Source organism: Fopius arisanus, unplaced genomic scaffold (genome assembly GCF_000806365.1).
Source record: "Fopius arisanus strain USDA-PBARC FA_bdor unplaced genomic scaffold, ASM80636v1 scaffold00078, whole genome shotgun sequence".
In the NCBI taxonomy this organism is placed as follows: domain Eukaryota; kingdom Metazoa; phylum Arthropoda; class Insecta; order Hymenoptera; family Braconidae; genus Fopius; species Fopius arisanus.
In genome coordinates, this window is record NW_011887817.1 from 354,067 (window position 1) to 373,565 (window position 19,499).

At 37.1% G+C, this 19,499-nt stretch overlaps 1 protein-coding gene across 6 annotated transcripts in view; it reads left to right on the top strand.

Annotated features, from left to right (window-relative positions):
* The first annotated feature begins 1,295 nt into the window (after nucleotides 1-1,295).
* The window catches only part of LOC105270116 (uncharacterized), a 74,461-nt gene continuing 56,257 nt past the window's right edge, over nucleotides 1,296-19,499 (top strand). Inside the window, exons 1-2 of one of the 6 annotated variants that reach the window (XM_011310834.1) lie at nucleotides 1,296-1,577; nucleotides 2,591-3,891. In XM_011310834.1, coding sequence (XP_011309136.1) covers nucleotides 2,658-3,891 — 1,234 coding nt within the window. In that variant the 5' untranslated portion in view covers nucleotides 1,296-1,577; nucleotides 2,591-2,657. Of the gene's footprint in view, nucleotides 1,578-2,009; nucleotides 2,183-2,590; nucleotides 3,892-19,499 lie in introns of those variants that run through there. The other 5 variants (XM_011310838.1, XM_011310835.1, XM_011310839.1 and 2 more) reach the window with 5 other exon arrangements.

Here is a 19,499-nt window from a genome sequence, read left to right on the forward strand (position 1 = left end):
TTTTATATTATACAGAAATTAGATAGGATAATTAAATGATTATCGATTGATACTATGCGGACTAATTGCTTGAATTGAGTTCCTGCGTGTTAGGATATTTTTAGGACGAATTGTATATCGAATGATGTTACAATAATTGAATAAGTTACGTAATGTTGCTGGACAAAAATAAGAATTTGTTATTCACTGTTGTAAACTGATAACTTTTTGTTTCTTCAGTAATATTTTCTTCATTTTATTGATTGATAATGAGAGAATGCAGGAGATGTTGCTGTACATTTATAATTGATTGAATTTCATCTGCTGAATAAATTATGGTTTTATATGCTACCGTACACAACTGGTTTTGGATTCTTTCGAGGTGATCCATTTGTCTCCGGATATTTTTTTAAAATAACTTGCCAATTTGGGAGAGAATTGATGAGTGGGCTTGCATGCGCGAAAAAATGTCTCGTTATCGCTGATGGAGTTAGGCTCAATTAAGAATTAACAGGGCACTAATGAGGAGTGCTGTGTAGAAATAATTGGGGGCTGAGGGGGCACTTTATTGAATCATGTCACTTCTGATTCAGTGGCCTTGTGACGCTGTATTTCGATTCGAATGTGCGTACGTGTTTACTTGGCACGAGATCCCGAGGGTTTTCAAGAGCATTTGGATCAAGAAGACACTGATTTTACACGAATAAATACAATGGTCCCGTGGGTTTCGCTGAAAGATCGGGAGAAAAACACACCGAGACAGAAAACATCGAACTGACGACAAATTTTGTCCCAAAAATTCGAGACACTGGCAACCACAAAAAATAGAGAATCTGGAGAAAACTGAAATTTATTAATTTAAAATACATAAACGAGTACGTTCAAAAAATAAATACCGAATTATTAACTGTTTCGTCATTATCGCTGAATATTTCTCTCCGTGTGGGTTAAACATTGAAAAAATTTTGAAAAGAAGAAGTATCTTCAGGCTAATGGTCTAAAAATGATTTTAGATTTAAAAACAGATTGCTAATGGGTTGGCAAAAGGACTAGCTAAAGAGGAGAATAAATGAGAAAAATGGAGAAGCTAACTGGAACTTATAAAAAATGCATAAATAGCGAATTTTAAAATACTCGAGATATAGGACACTGTGATCTGTGTAATGCATCCCACGTGCCGGAATACCTCAGTCCTCTCTTCACCATCAAAAGATTATTTTGGTCGACGGTATGATGTCACCCAGACTAACGCCGCCGACTGGTCTCTCCCTGATATTTTCACCACTGACAGTTGAGCTTTTCCCTCGTAACAATAGCACAACCAAAACAATTTCCCTCAAATTTCAAAAATTTGTAACTCGCGGGGTCTTGAATCATATTGCCCATTCTTCGAAGCTCCTTAGTATCTCAGCAAAAATCTTGCATACCAGTGGAAATTCTCCAACCGTTCATCCAATGCTGCTCCCTCCCCGGAACATACTTCATGAAATTCTGCCAACTTTGCAATCCACAATTTACGTAAACTCCACAAGTCAGTCCTAAAGTGATACCGAGTGCTAGTGTCCAAGAGAAAATAAGAGTGAATAACCATTTTCGCTGTACGAAATAATCGCTCGTTTAATCCGTTCCATGGGATTCCTGGGGAATCTTTCCAGATATTATTTTAGTTTCTCCGAATATTCAGATGAACCGTGTATTTGCGCGAAGATTTATGGATTCACTGATTTGTGATTGAATTGCATTTTTTCGCGATTGAATCATTCTTCACTTTTGGAGTGAACAGCAAGTTTCGTTTAAGGATATCCGAGGACTATTTTTTTTTTTCATTGACATCCTTCGCACACCATTTCAGGGCCCTTGATCTATGAATAGATTGAGATATAGAGAATACATGGAAAAAATAATGGAAACGATAAAAAAATGTCAAATACTAAAAAAATAACTAAAAAATTAATGATTTCTTATTTGAGCTGAAATAATTTGGTAACAAATAGAAATTAAAATTTTAAGGCATTCATTCCCGAATTAAGACAAGTAATTACGATAATCTCATAATTTCTCACTTCAGAATCTGTATTTAATAAATAAACCAATAAACTTTTCAAGGTTCTCGGATATTCCGAAGTGCAATTCAGTAGCGAAGCAATAAACCGGTTTAAGCCGATTTAAACTATTCCTAAGTTTTCCACGGGAGACTCGCAATGTAAGAGAAATATTGAAATTTTTATCATGACCTTTTTTGTACATCTAACTACGAGCTACAAAAAATCTGATTCCAAAAATTTCGCTATCTCCCTTAGTACCGGAGATATACGAGAAAGTTCTCGAAGATTTAAGTCGACTTACATCGGCTTATCACTTACTAACTGAACTTATCTCAGTTCAATACGGAGAGAAGTATTCACAAAAAATTACTCATCTTTTCCGTGATTTCGGATAAAGATGAGAGAAATTTTTCAGAAGTATTCCGAAATTTCCTCATAACGTTCCATAATTTTTATTCGAATATTCGTGAAAAGGTGTGATACCGCGACTTAATTTTTCACTTCCATAAATTTTCGTTATTTTTACTGAATACTTATCCGTATTTTCAATTTTCCAAAATTTCCAGAGATTCCCCACAATCTCATACCCACGAATTTCATATCAGTGCCTCTGAATAATTTTGTGCGGATAAAATGAAACACACGGAGCGTAATTTCTCGTATTTCACGAACTCGCCCCCAGGGACGATAATGCGCCTAAAAATAGTGGACCACATCTACCCACTCCCAAAGACATTCAAAGACATATCGAACGGCGAGCCGAACATTCTGATCAATTACGAGAAATTCCCACTGCATTCCACGCCTCTCACCCTGAGGAAATCCACCCCAAGCTCACCAAGAAAGAGTCGTAGCGCAACGTCTCTAGCACCGGAGGTCAACTACCGGCACCCAAGGGGCCACCAACGATCTCCAGTTTTTTTTTTCGAAAAGTCCCGGAGATACTCCATCGGCGATTACCTACGCCTGGAGGACCTGCGCTCCCCAGAGATTCTCACCAAGAGCGACGAGCAGTTGGCATTCGACAGGTACAACCGTGTCCGAGAATACTTGAATCATGACAATGAAAAACGTAGGAATTCCCACCCGAGTGATGACGGTGACTCAGACATGCCCTGCGAGAAGCCAATGAGAATAAAGAGACGGTACTCAGACAATCGTCGAAGTGCCAGATGTAATTATCGCCCGAGGAAGGTGCGGAGTGATGTCAACATCAGGTCAACCAGTCCATCGTCTGAGAGGAGCGCCAGAGAGAGGAGATCCTACAGGAGAACCAGGAGCGACTTGTCCCCGAAGTCAGACAGAAGTTACCTCCAACCTGAGAGACGTATTTCAAAAATCGAGAGGAGTATCTCGTGTCCGAGGGGGTGGAGATGCGCTCTGATCCCCAGGACTCCTAGGATTCACGAGAGTCTTATCGAGTGCAATGACGATGCTGATAGAATCCTGGAGGACTTGGGGAAATTAAAACCGGATGAGGAGGACCTCTCCACCGAGGCTGAAACCATCCTCCAGGAGAATTATTTGTTTGTCGATCCCAAGGTCGAGGGAACTGGGGACTTGAGTTATTTCGGGGGGATGGAAACTACGGGGATGTGCCCGGGTGAGATCATTGATGGATCTGGTGATGATGATCGTGGGGACGGGTGGAGGATGGGGAATTTCGAATCGACCCTCGGCCCGGGGGGAGATATGGCTGGGAATTACTTCAAACGTGTTTACGATCTACTGAAGTGTCGTCAGGCTGCCAGAGGAAGTGAGGATGAAAGTTGTGGTCCCAGGAGATCTGGGGAGTCTTCCTCCTCAGATGTTGCTGTTGACAAGGGGAGGAGGAGAAGGCGACGGAAGCGACGGGATCGGGGGAGAGGTAAGGGGTTTATTTTTTTACGATTTTTTTTGGCGAGTATTTTGATTTTTTTTCACTCCGGAATCCGGGAATTGGGTAGTGAATGAATTGAGGTGTAATTTTCTCCACGGTATCCTCAAAAATTTAAACTAAAAATCATCAATCAATGTTGCCTTCTCCTTTGAAAAATAATCACAAACTTTTACTCAGCATTAAAGTTATGAATATTCTCCACTTGGTTTTAATACCAAACTTTCGCACCCTCGACTTCACCTGATATTTATGGGTAACATAAAACTTTTCAACGCATTTTAAGAATATTAAAACGTTCCTCGGGTGAATAAGGAAAATTTTGGTTTTATGAGGATGAAGTGATGTTGAGGGACGAGGGGGAGAGAGTTCAAAGGATTGACGGTCAATATTGAGGGGATTATTTGATATGGAAACTTTTTAACTTCCCTGTTATGAATACATGGATTTTTTTACTGCAACTACGTTTTTGCTATGTGCCGCCATAAAAGAATGATTTATCTGAATCCAATAAACAAGTTTATCGAAATAATAACAAATGAAATGGTTTTTCAAATAGAAGACTGGTTTTAGGGCTGTTTCATCTATATTAAATAAATCCTGCTGGCTCTTTAAAAAAAATTCTGTTATTTGAGATGAATTAATTCGTTTATTTGATTTTTTAAAATACATGATACGCGATTCAAAGGAAATAAATTTGATTTATTGATGAATTCATTTTTTTATGTACAGGAGTTACTTTTATTGAGACAAGGGAATTTGTTTGGTTATTTGTTATGAGTACGTCTTTGAAATAAATATTTGAAATCAAAATTTGAGATGAAGTTTTGTTTTTGGTCTAGATGACCCATTTTTTGGGTGTCGGCCAAAGAGAGTAATGTAACTGGCAGACGTAACGCGACATCAGTGGAACCGTTTTTGATCACGCAACTAAAATGAATCACGTGCCATAGTGTAGAATAATTTTTTATTCTACTGTATATTATTTGATGGAATTTGAAGGAAAAACTATAGTTTGAAAAATCATGGATTTTTATCTTCATGGTTTTTGTTTTTTAATTTGATCGATATTTAAGGAGAGGGTGAGATTCGAGATTAGAAACGGAAATCAATGCGGGAATTTTAATAGTTTTAATGAGTCAGTGTAAATTAAAAATGGGATAACAGTTGAAAATTGTAGATTTTCAGTTAAAAATCAGAATTTACTCTGAGTGAAGGCATTACTGCTTACTATCCGCACAGTAATTCCCTTGAATTTGCAGCATCAGTTAATGAGCTTCACAGCCTTTTTCCCTGACTTGAAGTCATTAATTCACAGCATCTTGCGCTCATTAATTGTCATTAGCATAGATTCCTAGAATCAAGTGACCTTTCTTCACATTACTGAATATCTTCTCAATAAAGCAACCATAAATTTCATTAGAAAAACACTACAATTTTTTTTAACAACTAATCATCTCGTATGATTTTCTGGAAATATTCCCAGATTGGATATTTATTTTCCCGTAATGCTTCATTGAAAAATATGTAATGATGAAAATTGTTGGGAAATATTATTGATTATGCGGAATTTTTATGCAATTTTAAGTTCAAGCTGTCCCTGTCCGAAAAATCGGGAATTTTTTTTAATTTCCCCCAAAGAGACCCCAAAAGACAGAATTATATTATAAATACAATTGAATATTATAAATATTAGAATTTCTACAAGTTTTGAGAATTTTTCTTGGAATTTCCATTTATTTGCTCACTGTATTCTAAATCTGGGTATCTCGCTATCGACACATCTTGAACAATCAATGCCGTGGCAATTTCGTATTCGAATTCAAGAATTGCTCACCCAGAAATACACCACCGAGACAAACACATCCCCGGATGGTCCATTGTAATTCAGTCCCACGTTTTTTCCCCGGGAATAAAAAATTTCCACTGACTCACCGAGAACACGCAGTGGCCGATTTTTTAGTATAAAAATAAATTCAAGAATACTTTCTCCCAGTTTTTCCATCTGGTTACTCCACTGCAAATTCTCTAGGATCGTTAATCTCCCTGAGTCCACTTTTTTATGTATCTTAGACGCATGAGCCATCGGAATAATGTATCCTCAGAGGTAAACGACTTGAGAACACGTACTCGTTACGAAATTATCCCGATCATGTGGATAAAAAGGTGGAAAATCAGGAGAATGTCGAAGGAAAAATCACTGAATATTCATAAAACGGAATGGCGTCGGAGAGATGTGTTTTTTTCGGTTCCATCCGTATTTTTCCTCGCCTCTTGGGTGAATTATTCAGAGGGTAATGTATTCCGGATAAAAGTCGTTCGATGCTTCATCAAAAGTGTCACATAAATGCTCATGAATTTATCGATAAAGTGATGCGCACGTGGTGAATGGTATTTAAAAACATCCACCTTTTTTTATTTACTTTAGCTTGATCGTCCTCTGTATTTTCTGGTACATTTCTCACGTAAAAATCCAAAAATGAATATAAAAAATCAAGTCAATAGTCAATAACACGGAACTTGCCAAATATTTGATTGTTAATTAAATTAATTAATTGTCGATTGGTTTCTGTCAGGGTTTTTATCCGAAATTGCCTCATGGTCCGCGGGTTTTCAGGAAAAAGGATCAACTTTTGATCAGACGTCAGGTGGGCCTGAAGGTATTTTTACTCTGGGAGTGTCAGATAAATGCTCATGAATTTATTGACGAAGTGATGCCTGCATGCATGCCTAATTCCAGTGAGAAAAGTCAGGTGGTGCACGGCTGGTTGGTTTATTCTGTATTATTCGTATTCTCTCGGCTGTTGGACATTCGGAGAGATACTCATGGAAATGAGAAAAGCGGAATAGGGAAAATGCGGATGAAACTTCAACTCTATTTTCCCTTTAACTGTCTCTCTCACTTTTGGACGAGGGAAATGGGGGAAAAGGTGGAGTTTTGGTGTACGTTAGGTACATTTTCACACTGGGAGGTGAAACCCCTAGGACGAGTTACCAGCACCATATTTTCCTAGCGATGTCTCTTGAGCACTGGATTAAATGCACTTTTGCATCTGGGTATATGGCTCGGGGTAAATGCTTCACGCACGTTATTTCTACCAGAAAACTTGTCTAGCTTACTTTAGTACATCCTATCTTGTTGTAATCGTAAAAAGGGGAGAGTATTGCGGATGAGGAAAATCTCCACTGGCAACTGCACTGACACGAAAACTTTTTATCCCCAAATATTGTGGTGGTGTGTGGGTAGAAAAAATTGTCGGCAATTCACGGGCGATATTTTTAGGCTTCTGTTTTATCTTTTTTATTTCTCGGGTAAAGTGAAAATTCAGGAAATCATCGCCGACGTATCAGTGATAAAAACACTCGACAAATATTCATGAACAAAATGCAAATTGAATTCGATTTCATGCCCCCATGTGATTGCTGTAGACAAGATGCGCCGTAAATATTAGTATTGTAAAATAAAAGTAAGAAAACAGTTCAGGATAATTGTATAATTGCAGTTTTTAAATATAATTACACAGTACTCGAGGCTCCACGAGCTCCACTCAATATTATTTAAATATGTAATGGAAATTAGAGTTCGATCGTAACTTTGAAGAATTAAGTGGATGGAACGAAGATAATGAACTCAACCCTGATCTTTCTTGATCAATCTTGGATGGCGGAAGGAATGAGAAACATGGAGGAAAGGGTGCTTAACTGGAATCATGGAGACTAGCCCAGTAATGAAGGAGACGGTATCTATTCACTTCAAATTAGCCATCAAGTCTATCAATCCTTCCTCTTTCCTCTGAGCTCCCTATCCACCGTCCCTTTAGATTAATTTGTACGTATTGAGATCTTCATGAAAGAATAAATCGTTCTCATTTCTCAGTAAGAGAACTCTTGAATAACAGACGACTGATTCAAGAATTCAATAATTTATTTACAGATTTACCGTTTTATTGACAGAATATTTTCCCATCGGAGCAAAAAATTCGATACGAATCTCATGAGTTTTTAATTCCTGTCTGATAAAGTCTCAAAAGAAAGAAAAAATAGCGACGAAAAGTTTTGATGTTTCAAATGCAGTAAATTAATTCAATTTTTCGTTTAATGGAAATATTTAGGAATTAATTCCAAAATGTAATAATTTTCCCGTATTTTCCTGATTTTTCTGATTCACTGTTGGAAAATTACTCCTGATATTTCAAGTGTGAAATTCAATCGAAATTAATGTCTAATTCTCACGAAATCTAAAATTCATTACATTATGAATAAAATCAATGAACAATAAACCCCTGACCATAAACTCTTCCATTTTCCCTGTAGGCAATTCATAATAATTTTTTTTTGAGTTTTGATTCAATTGAAGCTAATGTAATTAATGTTAATTAATCTCAACCGTTGAGTGAAGGGCATGTGAGAGGTGCTAGTGAATTCCAGGATGGGAATCCACCTCCAATCGTCGGAATCTCCGAGACAAAGCTGTTGGACATTTTCCACATCTCCATTTCCTTCCTCCCAGTGACTCGACCCGAAAGCGAGCAAATAAAAAATCCCATCCAAGACAATGTTGAGCAATAAAAGAAACTTCACAGACCATGTCTGCGAATGACAAAAAGAGAGCCAGAAGAGAAAAAGGGGAATGCAGAATGTTTTGCCTTTTCTCCTCGGAGGGGTTTGCAATCACGTCGTTGTGCCAACGACACAAACGCACCGTAAGGTGAAATTTAATCGGTTGCCACGATAAACACCTGCGACTTCTATCTTATTTCCATTCTGTATAAACAAGAGATTCCGATTCCTTCAATGAACACTAACCCTCACTCGACAATTCCACGCCGCAAGTACAGCACTTCCAGGATCATTCGAGTTGTTCGACAACTCCAATTGAGTCATTGGGCTGACATAAAAAACTAGAAGTAAAATACGCCTTCGCAAATGTTATTTAAGACTTTACAGACAGCTTAATTGCTGAATTAAAAGTCCATGTTACCGTTTTACACTCGTTCATTACAGAAGTAAGAATATCAATTACGAGATTGGAATTATAACTTTCATACACGAAATTCTCATTTATATTTTTAATCTCGTTTTAATTCCACAATTGAAGTTTTTCATCTCATGATTTAAGAATTCAAAATCGTGATTAATAATTATTTATTATTTATTATGATTTTGTATTCATAAATTGAATCGCGTAATTTAGGAGTCTTGCCTCGAGATTTACATGAAAATTTTGTTGTGTGAATTAATTGATAATTATATTTTTTAAAGGTAAACAATAATAGTGCTATGAAATTTTGAGTGGACTCGTCGTGCTTTTAATTGCAATGAATTTAATTAGCATGCCGCGATAAAAGTTTCTTCAGAGCCAATACGTCACACGATTACAATACGTCAGAGTAGATTCTACCATAAATTTTTCTCCGTTAATTAATTAATGCATTTTCTCCGTTAATTTTTCTTCATCACTGGCCCATTGTGTGCAATTTATTTGCACTATTTGGCCTTCATGTATCGTTCAGAAAAAAGGTTCCTATGCTTTTGGTGGTGAGGATTTTTTCCCGTCGCGGAAAAGTATTCGGAAATTCCATTACTTAACAAAGAGAAAAAAAAGTGACGGATTCTGGTGAACAGATCTGTGGGAATTAACCTGGCTGAGCTGGGATTTTCTCCACCAGTCGAATATTTTCGAGAAATTCCATTAGTAAATTTTTGGAGGATCTGGTGGTCGACAGGTATTTTAGTGCAGGTGTCAGATACTGAGATGCTATTCTTCGAAATCAGGTAGGGAAATACCTTTAGACGGCTGGAATAATATATTCAATAAAAATGACATGCCTTTTTCTTAATTCCAGAGTGACAATTTTAAGCAGTTGTTATGGAATTTTTTCCGAAGATTCCGTAATCTTGAGAGCGAATTATGGAATCTGTTTCGGATCCCACAACTGGGGGAATGTTTTGGGAATGTTTTGGGAATGTTTTGGGGGAATATATATTGAATATTTCCCTTGCATTTATTATTTATTTTATCGAATTTATTTTTATTGGATGTTAACCGTCAACTTGAATATTTTTTTCTTGTCCTGATTAATTAGTTTTAAGTTAAATTTTCGCCTTATATATTTCAAAGGATTATTTTTCCGTGTAGCTGAGAAATATTAGAGACTTTATTTTTTCCCACCTCGAATTCACGAACGTCACGTCGTGACATTCTTCAATACCGGGAACCCCCAAAAATACCACAAATGACCTTTGCTTCTCCCTTACATAACAGCACGAAAAATGTTCATACATCATATTTCCAATTTCCTTCATCACCCCCGGGAAAAAATTAGATTCCAAACGTCAAGTGAAAAACTGTCTAAAACAGTACCCCATCCACTCCATTTTCTCATCAATCTATTTCTCCACTCACTCACGCTTACCGATCACCAAGAAAACAATTTTGAGAAAATGAAAATAATTTTTACACTAGGCAATAGTATTGTTAGAATTTCCAGTAAATTCCCTGCAACTCTAGGAGATAGAAATCCAATGAAAATTACTAAATTAATTCAATATTATTTAGTTGTTTTTAATTGTGAATTAAATTTGTCGTAAATTTTTAAATAGATATTTTTCTGCAGAAAAAAATACATGATATTTTCATTATGTACTTCCTAAGAATTTTCAAAATAATAGAAAAATTTCATTAAAAATTTTATCCGCCCACCTCGCAAATCCAATAATAATAAATAGTTGCTCCGCAAAATAGTTCTTAACAAGGAATCCCATTAAAACTTATTCTCAATGAATTGAAAAAAAATGAAAAAAAATCTTATCACGAATTTCTCTTCACTTTTTCCAGAAGATATCCGGCAATAATAAAATCCTCCGAGTTTTTCTGTAAAATAGTTTTCCATGAAGAAAGCAGGTGAGTCTGCTTGGAAAATGGTACGAATAGAATGGTCGAAAAATTGATAGAATTTCCAAAGGAATTTGTTAGATTCTCAATAAAACTTTGTCGTGCGTATTAGACTCTGGATTCTCGAATAAACAGTCGAATGAAATGAGACCCGAGTAAATCCCCCTGCTGAAGGAAAATGGGTTACGAGGTTCTAGCCCTTATGGCTTTGACGTAGGTACCACCCAACCCCCACCGATATCATCCACCTGGTGCTCCTCGGGGGTTGGACACTGCGTCGTTTTCTTCTCGGGACATTCAGCAATAACATTAATACGAGTAGTAGTTCCCAGAAGTATTGATAGAAATAAAACAAACCGAGAAATAAAAGGGATTTGTGAAAATGAATTTTAAAAAATTACCGATAGTTACAATTACTCACATGACGATGTTCAATGAAATCATAATCTACTAACTGTATTTATCCGACACCATTTTTCAGTTGATATATCAGAATTGAAGAAGAATATAAATATTTCTGTGAGTACATTTTTTATACAAAAAATGAGAGCTGCAAAAGAGGTATCTATGAAAATATCAATATCTCCCTTTAATTCCAAGAGATTTCCGATAAAATGGCCTCGGAAAAATGAAGTTATCCTAGTGTGTCCTTTTGCCACAGTACTTTATTGAAAATATTAGAGTGATGATATTTTTTTATTATATCTCCCTGGAGATTCACTGATAAAATCTATCAAAACAAAGTGAAAATGATAAAATTATCGTTGAGTCGGTCTCGAGAGAGACTCAATAAAATAGTAAAATAATAACCTTACCATGAAATTATCACAGACCTAATGACTTGTTAAAAATAAATTAAAAATGATTTTCCTAACCTGAGCTATGGCGAAGGACGGTAACACTTTGATGACGTTGATATCCTGAATTTGTTGAAAAAAGGACTTTTTTAACCTAGTTGGTTCTGCCCCGTGGGTGAATTTTGTGGTAGGATTTGGCTATTGGGAAGGCCGGGGGTCTAGGAGTGCATGTAGGGAAAGGTCGTGTCGAAGGGCGGGAGAACCTGGAGGACGCGAGGAGGGGGTAACATTTGTGGCGCCACTGCGGCGTCGGGACGGGCGGGAGAATACGTCACGATGAGACTCGGTGACGGCGCTGGGCCCTCAGTTTGTCGCGAGCCGCGTCCTGTGACGCGTCGTCATAATTTTCCAATAACTGACATTTCACCACTATTCATCACATGTCAAATAAATTCCCGACAATCCGAACATACGTAAATATTCATCCGATTTTATTTTATTTCATTTTATTTGACTGATCTGACTGATTTCACTGATTTTATTGATTTTATTTGACTGACGCCACGACGTCGTAATAATCCTCCGCAATTTTCACTTGTCAAAATATCGACGTTTATCAGCTCAGAGACACTTGACACCTGTGTACAGTAAAACAGTGGATTATTTCGGGATTATTTGAATCTAATGTACGAGTGTGCGACAAGTGACGGTGAATTTGGTTGAATGGTCGTCTCGATGACGGTGAAATTGTCAATTAAAATGCCGACGGGATTTTTCCTTTGTCAATATACGTGTGCGGGCTAGTGTTTTTGTGTGCGCCAGTGAGACGACCTTGACAGGTGTAACCGGGGGGAGTCACGGACTGTGGAATTGGATCGAGTGCCTTTTGTTTTTCATTTCATTTATATATTTCACCGCGTTTCCGGGGTAAAAAGAGCAATAGGCAATTGCGCCACGGGAGGAAAAACATCACCACGTGTGAAGCACCCGGAGGCTCTAGATATTTCACGGGATCGTCTGCTCCAGTCTGCATACGAGTGAGTACGAAATTTTTTTTTAAACCTGAACAACTCGGAATCGAACCATGCGATTTTCATTTGGGTATTTTGGGGTTGTTGGAGGAATTCGAAAGGGTAGAAGTTTTCGGGATTTTCGTTCTACCGATTGTTGAATTCAGGCAATAGTTGGAGAATACGAAATTCTTCGGCTGTTTTTTTTTGGGGGCGAGTTTGTTTTTGGAGGAGGGGTGGGTGGAGATTCGGTGGTATCTTTGGCTTCCAAAAACGTCGCCGATGCGTCTCGACCCCGAACTACCCCTTCTGCGGAGTCCGACGTGCTCCGCTTTAGAATTGGGTCACTCTAACGTCAAAAGGGGGTGGCTGTGGGAGGATTGGATTCTAGGTGTGAGGATTCCGAGGGATTTCTATGTAAAGTCAGTCGAAATACACTGGAATATACCCACCACCGCCATAATTTTTTTTAATAAAAAAATGGTTTTTCGGAAATCGTCAATTTGATATTCAGCCTGATAATGATTGAATCAATCAATCGATCAAGCAGTATGTTTTGGCAATGGACTAGCTTCAATAACCACTACATCATATAAAACTTTAAAAATAATCGCAGGCCGTGGAGTAATACCACATATTTCTCTATTGATCTTCGATATTGATGTCTTATTTTTGGCATTTAGGATTCGTTTATAGTGATCATAAAAACAAGAAGATGTTTTGCTTAAGTGTAACAAAGGTATAACAATATTTGCTGAGCTAATAGTTCGTCTGAATCATCTTTACACGTCGCACTTCTTAGCTCACAATTTATAGGAGTATTCCTGGGATTCCACCATTTTTCATGTTAGATTTGGCAGATTTTTGGCGAAGTAGTGACTAGATTAACGTGAAAATACAGCACTTTTGAATTTCTTCTTTTATTCAATGAACATCAACTTTCATTGTCGTATCTCTATTTTTTCTACAAAATTTCACATCAATGATGTCCCGATAATCAATAATAATTAAATGAGATAATGATTGATAAAAAAATTCCTTAGATTTTTCTAAAATTTCATTTAGACTCCCAAAATTCTGGGAGATTTCAAGGAATTCCTAGAGAATCCAATTGAACTCGTACACTCAAGTTGTAAAATTTCTATCTTCTCTTCCGGAAAAACCGCAAATTGACTTTTTCGAGAAATCAGAAATTCCTATTTTCTTAATCTTCCCGAACCGGCCAAAAATTTTATCTTCAAAAAATTCAATCTGAAGAGTGAATCAGCGTATGAAATCTCACTTGTAATTTTGATTGATAACAGAAGAATGTATTCAAATTTATTTAACGAAAGATTAAGGTTCATTTGCACTGATCCATTGATAAAATTCTCATGGAACTCCGCCCAGTGTATAATCCCTCAGAATTCGAATTCATTTTCATTTGAAACTGGAGCATTTAAAAAATTTTTTTGGGTTTATCCGGACGTTAATTTTCACTTGGGAACGTGGAGAGTGTTTTTGGGGTCGGAAAGAGGGGGAGGATGACATTTTGGTGTCTGTGTGTGTTGGTGTGTAGAAGAGAAGCCCGAGGCACCGGGAAATATGAATGGCTCTGACGTCCGTCGGGTTGTGGAGAATAGGGGGTGGAGAGGGGATGATAGAGAGAAATGGGGAAAATAAAACGGTAAATGGGAGATGGTGGTTAAATATGCGGGGGGATGCAATCTCTTTAATGTCAGGCGCAAATATTTTGGACTTTTCAACGGACTTTTAATGATAAGAGATGAATGCCCGTGGGCAAGTGCAGATGTTGATATGACCTTCTCCAGGGACAATGCTTGGAGTATTTAATGTATGTCATCTCTTGACACTTTTTGTCGAGTGTGAAATGCCGGGATAAATCGTCCGTTGTGATTTTTATTTAATTTTTTGACGTCAGACGAGATGCCTGTCGTGATATGATTGATCATTTTTTTATTAAAGAGCTCAAGGAGAAGTTCACGAACTTTAGGGGTTGTTCGAGGAGTTTCGACGGGCCGGGGCGGTTGGTTAATTAAATAGTGAAGGGCTTTTTAATTATTGATCAGGTGAATTGGAATTAATCGGGATTTTGTTTGAGGAAGTGAGTGGAGTTTATGGGTCAGAAGGTTCATAAAAATCAGAGGAACGCGTCAGGTGCTGTCAAATGTCGTGGGGTTGAATATATTTATTCCACGGGGTGTGATGTTTGTTACACCCTCCCATCTCCTGTCGTCCTTTTCCGAACCTCATGATTCTTCCACTGGCCTTCATTTGGTCTTGATGAACTTTTTGACCAGAGCGTTTTTGACTACATCCTATATTCATGATTTATCCGTCGTTTCCATAATAATCAGCAACTATCGAGGTCACCGCAACTAAACATATCATAATTAATGACAATTAAATATGAAAAGCAACTATTTTCGTTCAATTATGAATCAATTACGTAAACAATAACCGTAATCTATAATGAGCTGATGAAAATTTGAGGTATAATCCGGGTGAGGGTGAATAATTGAAATCTGAAAATGACGTACCAACCGAGCATAGAATTTGAAAAATTTCGTGGATTATTCGCTGGAGCGTTGATTAAATCATCAATAATTGACGAGTAATTTTCACAGGTACTTGAGTAGTTCCTCCCGTCGTGCGGATTTTCTCTCAATTGAGCAACGCGCCGGTGCGAAAATCCTCTCACCAAAAATGAAAACGAGACCCATGAAATATTAACCGCGGTGGGTTTAATATTTCCGATCAATTATGGAACAATTAACGCGCTCACCGGTGCAAAATTAATGTCGTTGGTTTAATATGTTATGGGGATGGAGGACACTGGGTGTTAACTCTCTCTTCTCGCTGGTTCTCTAGTGACATTGAGACCTCCTCTTGGTTGAGGTTTGTGGCGTCATACTCACAGAGAGGTACTTGCACACACCAGTTTGGATGACGCCACAAAATGGGGGGCGAGTTTTAATGAGATGCCGCTGGCAATTTCGCACTCAGTCATTCGCAATCCTTCTCTCTCCCGCCTTTTTCTCCCGATTTTCTGGTAAATAAATATCATTAAATTGATGACGGTAATGGGTCATTTGTTTCACCCGATTGGTCGAGGTTATTATCATTGGTCTCATTAACTCATTATTTCCATTACGCGAATATTACCAAATACTAGCGAGAATTTGAGGCTTCAAGTATTTCCGCACTTAACCCTATAAATGCGGAAAAAAATTTCATCTACAATATTTTGTACTTATATTTTATACTAATGGGGACTGGACTATAATTATTTCAAACGGATTTTATGGTATATTCTTCCTGTTTAAATATCCATAAATGACGTAAATTCCAATATTCAATTTCTTAATTTCTCAATTTCTCAATTTATTTAATTATTCCGGAGTTAGGAATAATTCGAACATTTTAGAGAAACAAAAAAATTGTGTTTTTTCATTTGGGGGAATTTTTCGCACTTTGCACAAAGAATTTCACCCTCAATTATTTTCTCAACGAATTCCTTGCACACGTGGGGTATATTCGAGAAAAATCCAATTTTCCGTGAGTGTGATACGAATTGGAGGTGCGAGGTTTCATTTTGCAAGTTAATGAGAATTCCAACGAAGTGGAAGACTCGGTAAATTCACTCTCCCGATCATGAGTTGTTGAGGATCAAAAGATGGAAATAATAAAGGCCATCAGGTGTGTCTTGATAAATTGAATTAACGGATGGGGGGAGAATTATTACAACAACTTTGATTAAATTATCAAAGGACGCAATGTTTGGTTCAATTATTGTAACTTCCTCGGGCTATGGGAGAAATAATACAGATTTCACATGAATGGAACTTTCAGGAAATGAAAATAATTGCGGATCAAGAACAATATCATGAGGGAATGGAAATTACAATCTGGGAATTACAATGGGAAACCTAGAGTTACAAGCATTGGATTATAATTGATCCTTTTTTTTTCAGTCTCTCGTGTGAGCAAAATGGGGAATTCTTGTCAGATATAGAATTTTTCGAAGTCTACGCGTAGTTGATTCTAATACCTCGAGTACGTCTTGGGAATTTTTATCAAGTTATAGTTCTACGAAAACTTCAAGGAATTTCATCCAATAAAATTCACAATTTGACGAATAAAAATATTTTCCGATAGTTTCATTGTCTAGAACCGATTGTTAAATTTTGCAAGTTGAAAATCCCAAGGGTAAAGAGCGAGGAATTTTCGTTATTTTCGATAATGGCCATTATAGGTCATGCGCCAATAAAAATTGCAATTTCATTCAATAATCAGGACACGATCATTAATATCGATTAATGAATCTCAATAAATATTTCAAGTATTGTTTTATTGGAAATTTGAGGATCAATTTTCCTGCAGCGTAGTATTAAAAAAATTTGTTATCTGTACAGAGCTTCCAGTTGGAAGGAAAAGTCCACAATTTGTGATAATTATCAATCAACCTGGTGTTGAACCGCGAATTAAAAATAATCCTTTCATTACCCCGAATGCGTGGGGACAACAGATGTGGTAAAGAGCGGGGGGGAGGGTATTACCAATTCCCTATCAATTATACGGGGGTGATACAGATCGAACGCGTGAGTGCTACTAATTTCCCGTATCATCGCTATTCCCAACAGATTCTCGTACGGTATATAAATTCACGGTATAAACATAGGGAATTGGAATGGATACGACGAATCACCCGAGGTTATTTCAAACACATGTTTTGTATTGTCGTACGATCAAGGTAACCGATAAAAGAATTTCCCAATAATCGCGTAAGGTTCGTCATCCATCCGAAATGTTATTTCGGAAACAATTGAGGAATTAACTTGAAATTGTATGGGGTTTTATTCAATTTATGATTATATTCTCCATCAACATTCCCATTAATTTTGAAAAATCGAGAGTTGATATGAATTTTTATGGGAATTGAATTTTTAATAGCTTGAGAATTTAGAGAGATAATCACCTAAATTTTTCTTAATCTCACTAATTTTCGTTGTGGTATTTACTGGAAAGTTGGGAGAAAAATGTCGATGAAAGGTCTTATTAGGAAAAAAATAGATATATTAAAACGATTCGATATATATGAATTTGGAATAGAAAAAAAAGTAAAAGCTCTATTTTCACTTGAAAGTTTATGAGTGATATGTTAACGGTGTAAATGTATTCAGGGACTAGTGAAAATAAAAATATAATGTGTTTTCTACAAAGAGCGAAGGTAAACATTTTGGCACATTGATGCCTTAATGGACTGGAAAGTGTGTTCTCACGTTAGAAAAATTGAGAGGAAAAAATTTTTTTTTTCCGGAGAATCGATGATTCCGGGGCGGAGAGTTTTTCGGTGAGTTTGGGGATGAAAACCTGGGCTATGATTCGGTTATATCCGGGGGTTGGTCGAGGTCTGATCGAATTTATTACACGCTCGGGTGTTCGGACGCTAGACGATTGGGCGCACGACTCCTTTTTCCTTCTTCTTCTTTTTTATTTTTTTTTTCTCGAGTAATTCAGCGAAGGACAGAACGTTCGCCTCCGGAATTCACAACGGTTTTCATTATATTTCGCATGGCTACGTGCAAACACTCAATTTTTTTCTACCGCTCTGATTGTATATCGCGTGATCTGTAGGCAAAGAAATCGAAGTCCATCGTTCTTCCAAATTTTCCCAATTTTCAATACCAATTGACCTCATTAAAATTATCTGGTAACAATTCCTGAGTGATCATTAGGTCTCATTACAAGCTATCATAGTAAATATTTTTATTAGAGTTTATAAATTTTTTTCTCATTACCCCTTTGACACTTGAGAATGATCTTATGGTCGAATGGTGAATAATTGCCAATGCAGTTACAAAGTAGATTGTACGGAATGACACAAGTCGTTATAACAGTATGGCGGACATGTAATGGCTCACTAAAGCCAGCCAATGTATGATACCTAATAATCGTTCATGGGGGGAGGGGGGCAATTAGCCGACATTCCATTAACGCTTGCGATCACCCACGGACTTTCACAAGCTACATTAATACTGTACTGAAACATCCGAATGGCCTGAGAGTACAAGTAAATGGAGTTTTCCAAAAAAAAGAATCATTTATGCTGTCATAAATGCCTCCGTCTTTAACCGACAATTCGTTCAAATGGCCGTTGTATTACTCAGACCTTGCGCTTATATTATTATTGCCGGGATAAACTCGGGTCGGGGCGATTGTATTGTTTTTACTCACTTTTTTTTAACCTCTTTCGGTCGGTCTCTCTCTCGTTCATGATCTTCCCCCTCTCGATGAGAGATGTCTTGATTTCAACCGTGACTTCCGCGGAAATGAATTTTTAGTAAAACTTATCCCGACGTTTATAAATCGTACAGTTTATTTGGCTGTGGAAAAATTTTTAATTGGTTGTTGTTAAAAATGTGGGGATGGACCAGCGAAAATTTTCGGGATGGAAGTTGAAAATTTTGCGAGGGGGGCGAGTCGCTGTCAAATTCGTTCTGAAGTCACTTGATTTTGAGATTTTATATTAAACTGGAAATTAAGGATTTTATTGTGATCTTAAATGTGAAAATTCTAAGAATATTGTGGAATTAATAATATATTTTGAATTTTAAAATCGCAATTTCGAGAGAATCGCTCAAAATAATCTACAATTACTCGCAATCACTTGCAATGAACAATCAACAAATATTTACTCAATCACATTCAGCTCCACCATTTATTACCCATTACCGAAAACCGTTACCAATAAAAATCGTTGGAAAATCTCTCTAAGAGTAAATTACAGGCCCATAAATAACCCATAAATTTCAGCTATGTGAAGTTGGCATCGAAGTTTGAAAAATCTAACTTTTTTTTGTTGGTTTGGATTGTACTCATTGAGTACTTGAATGT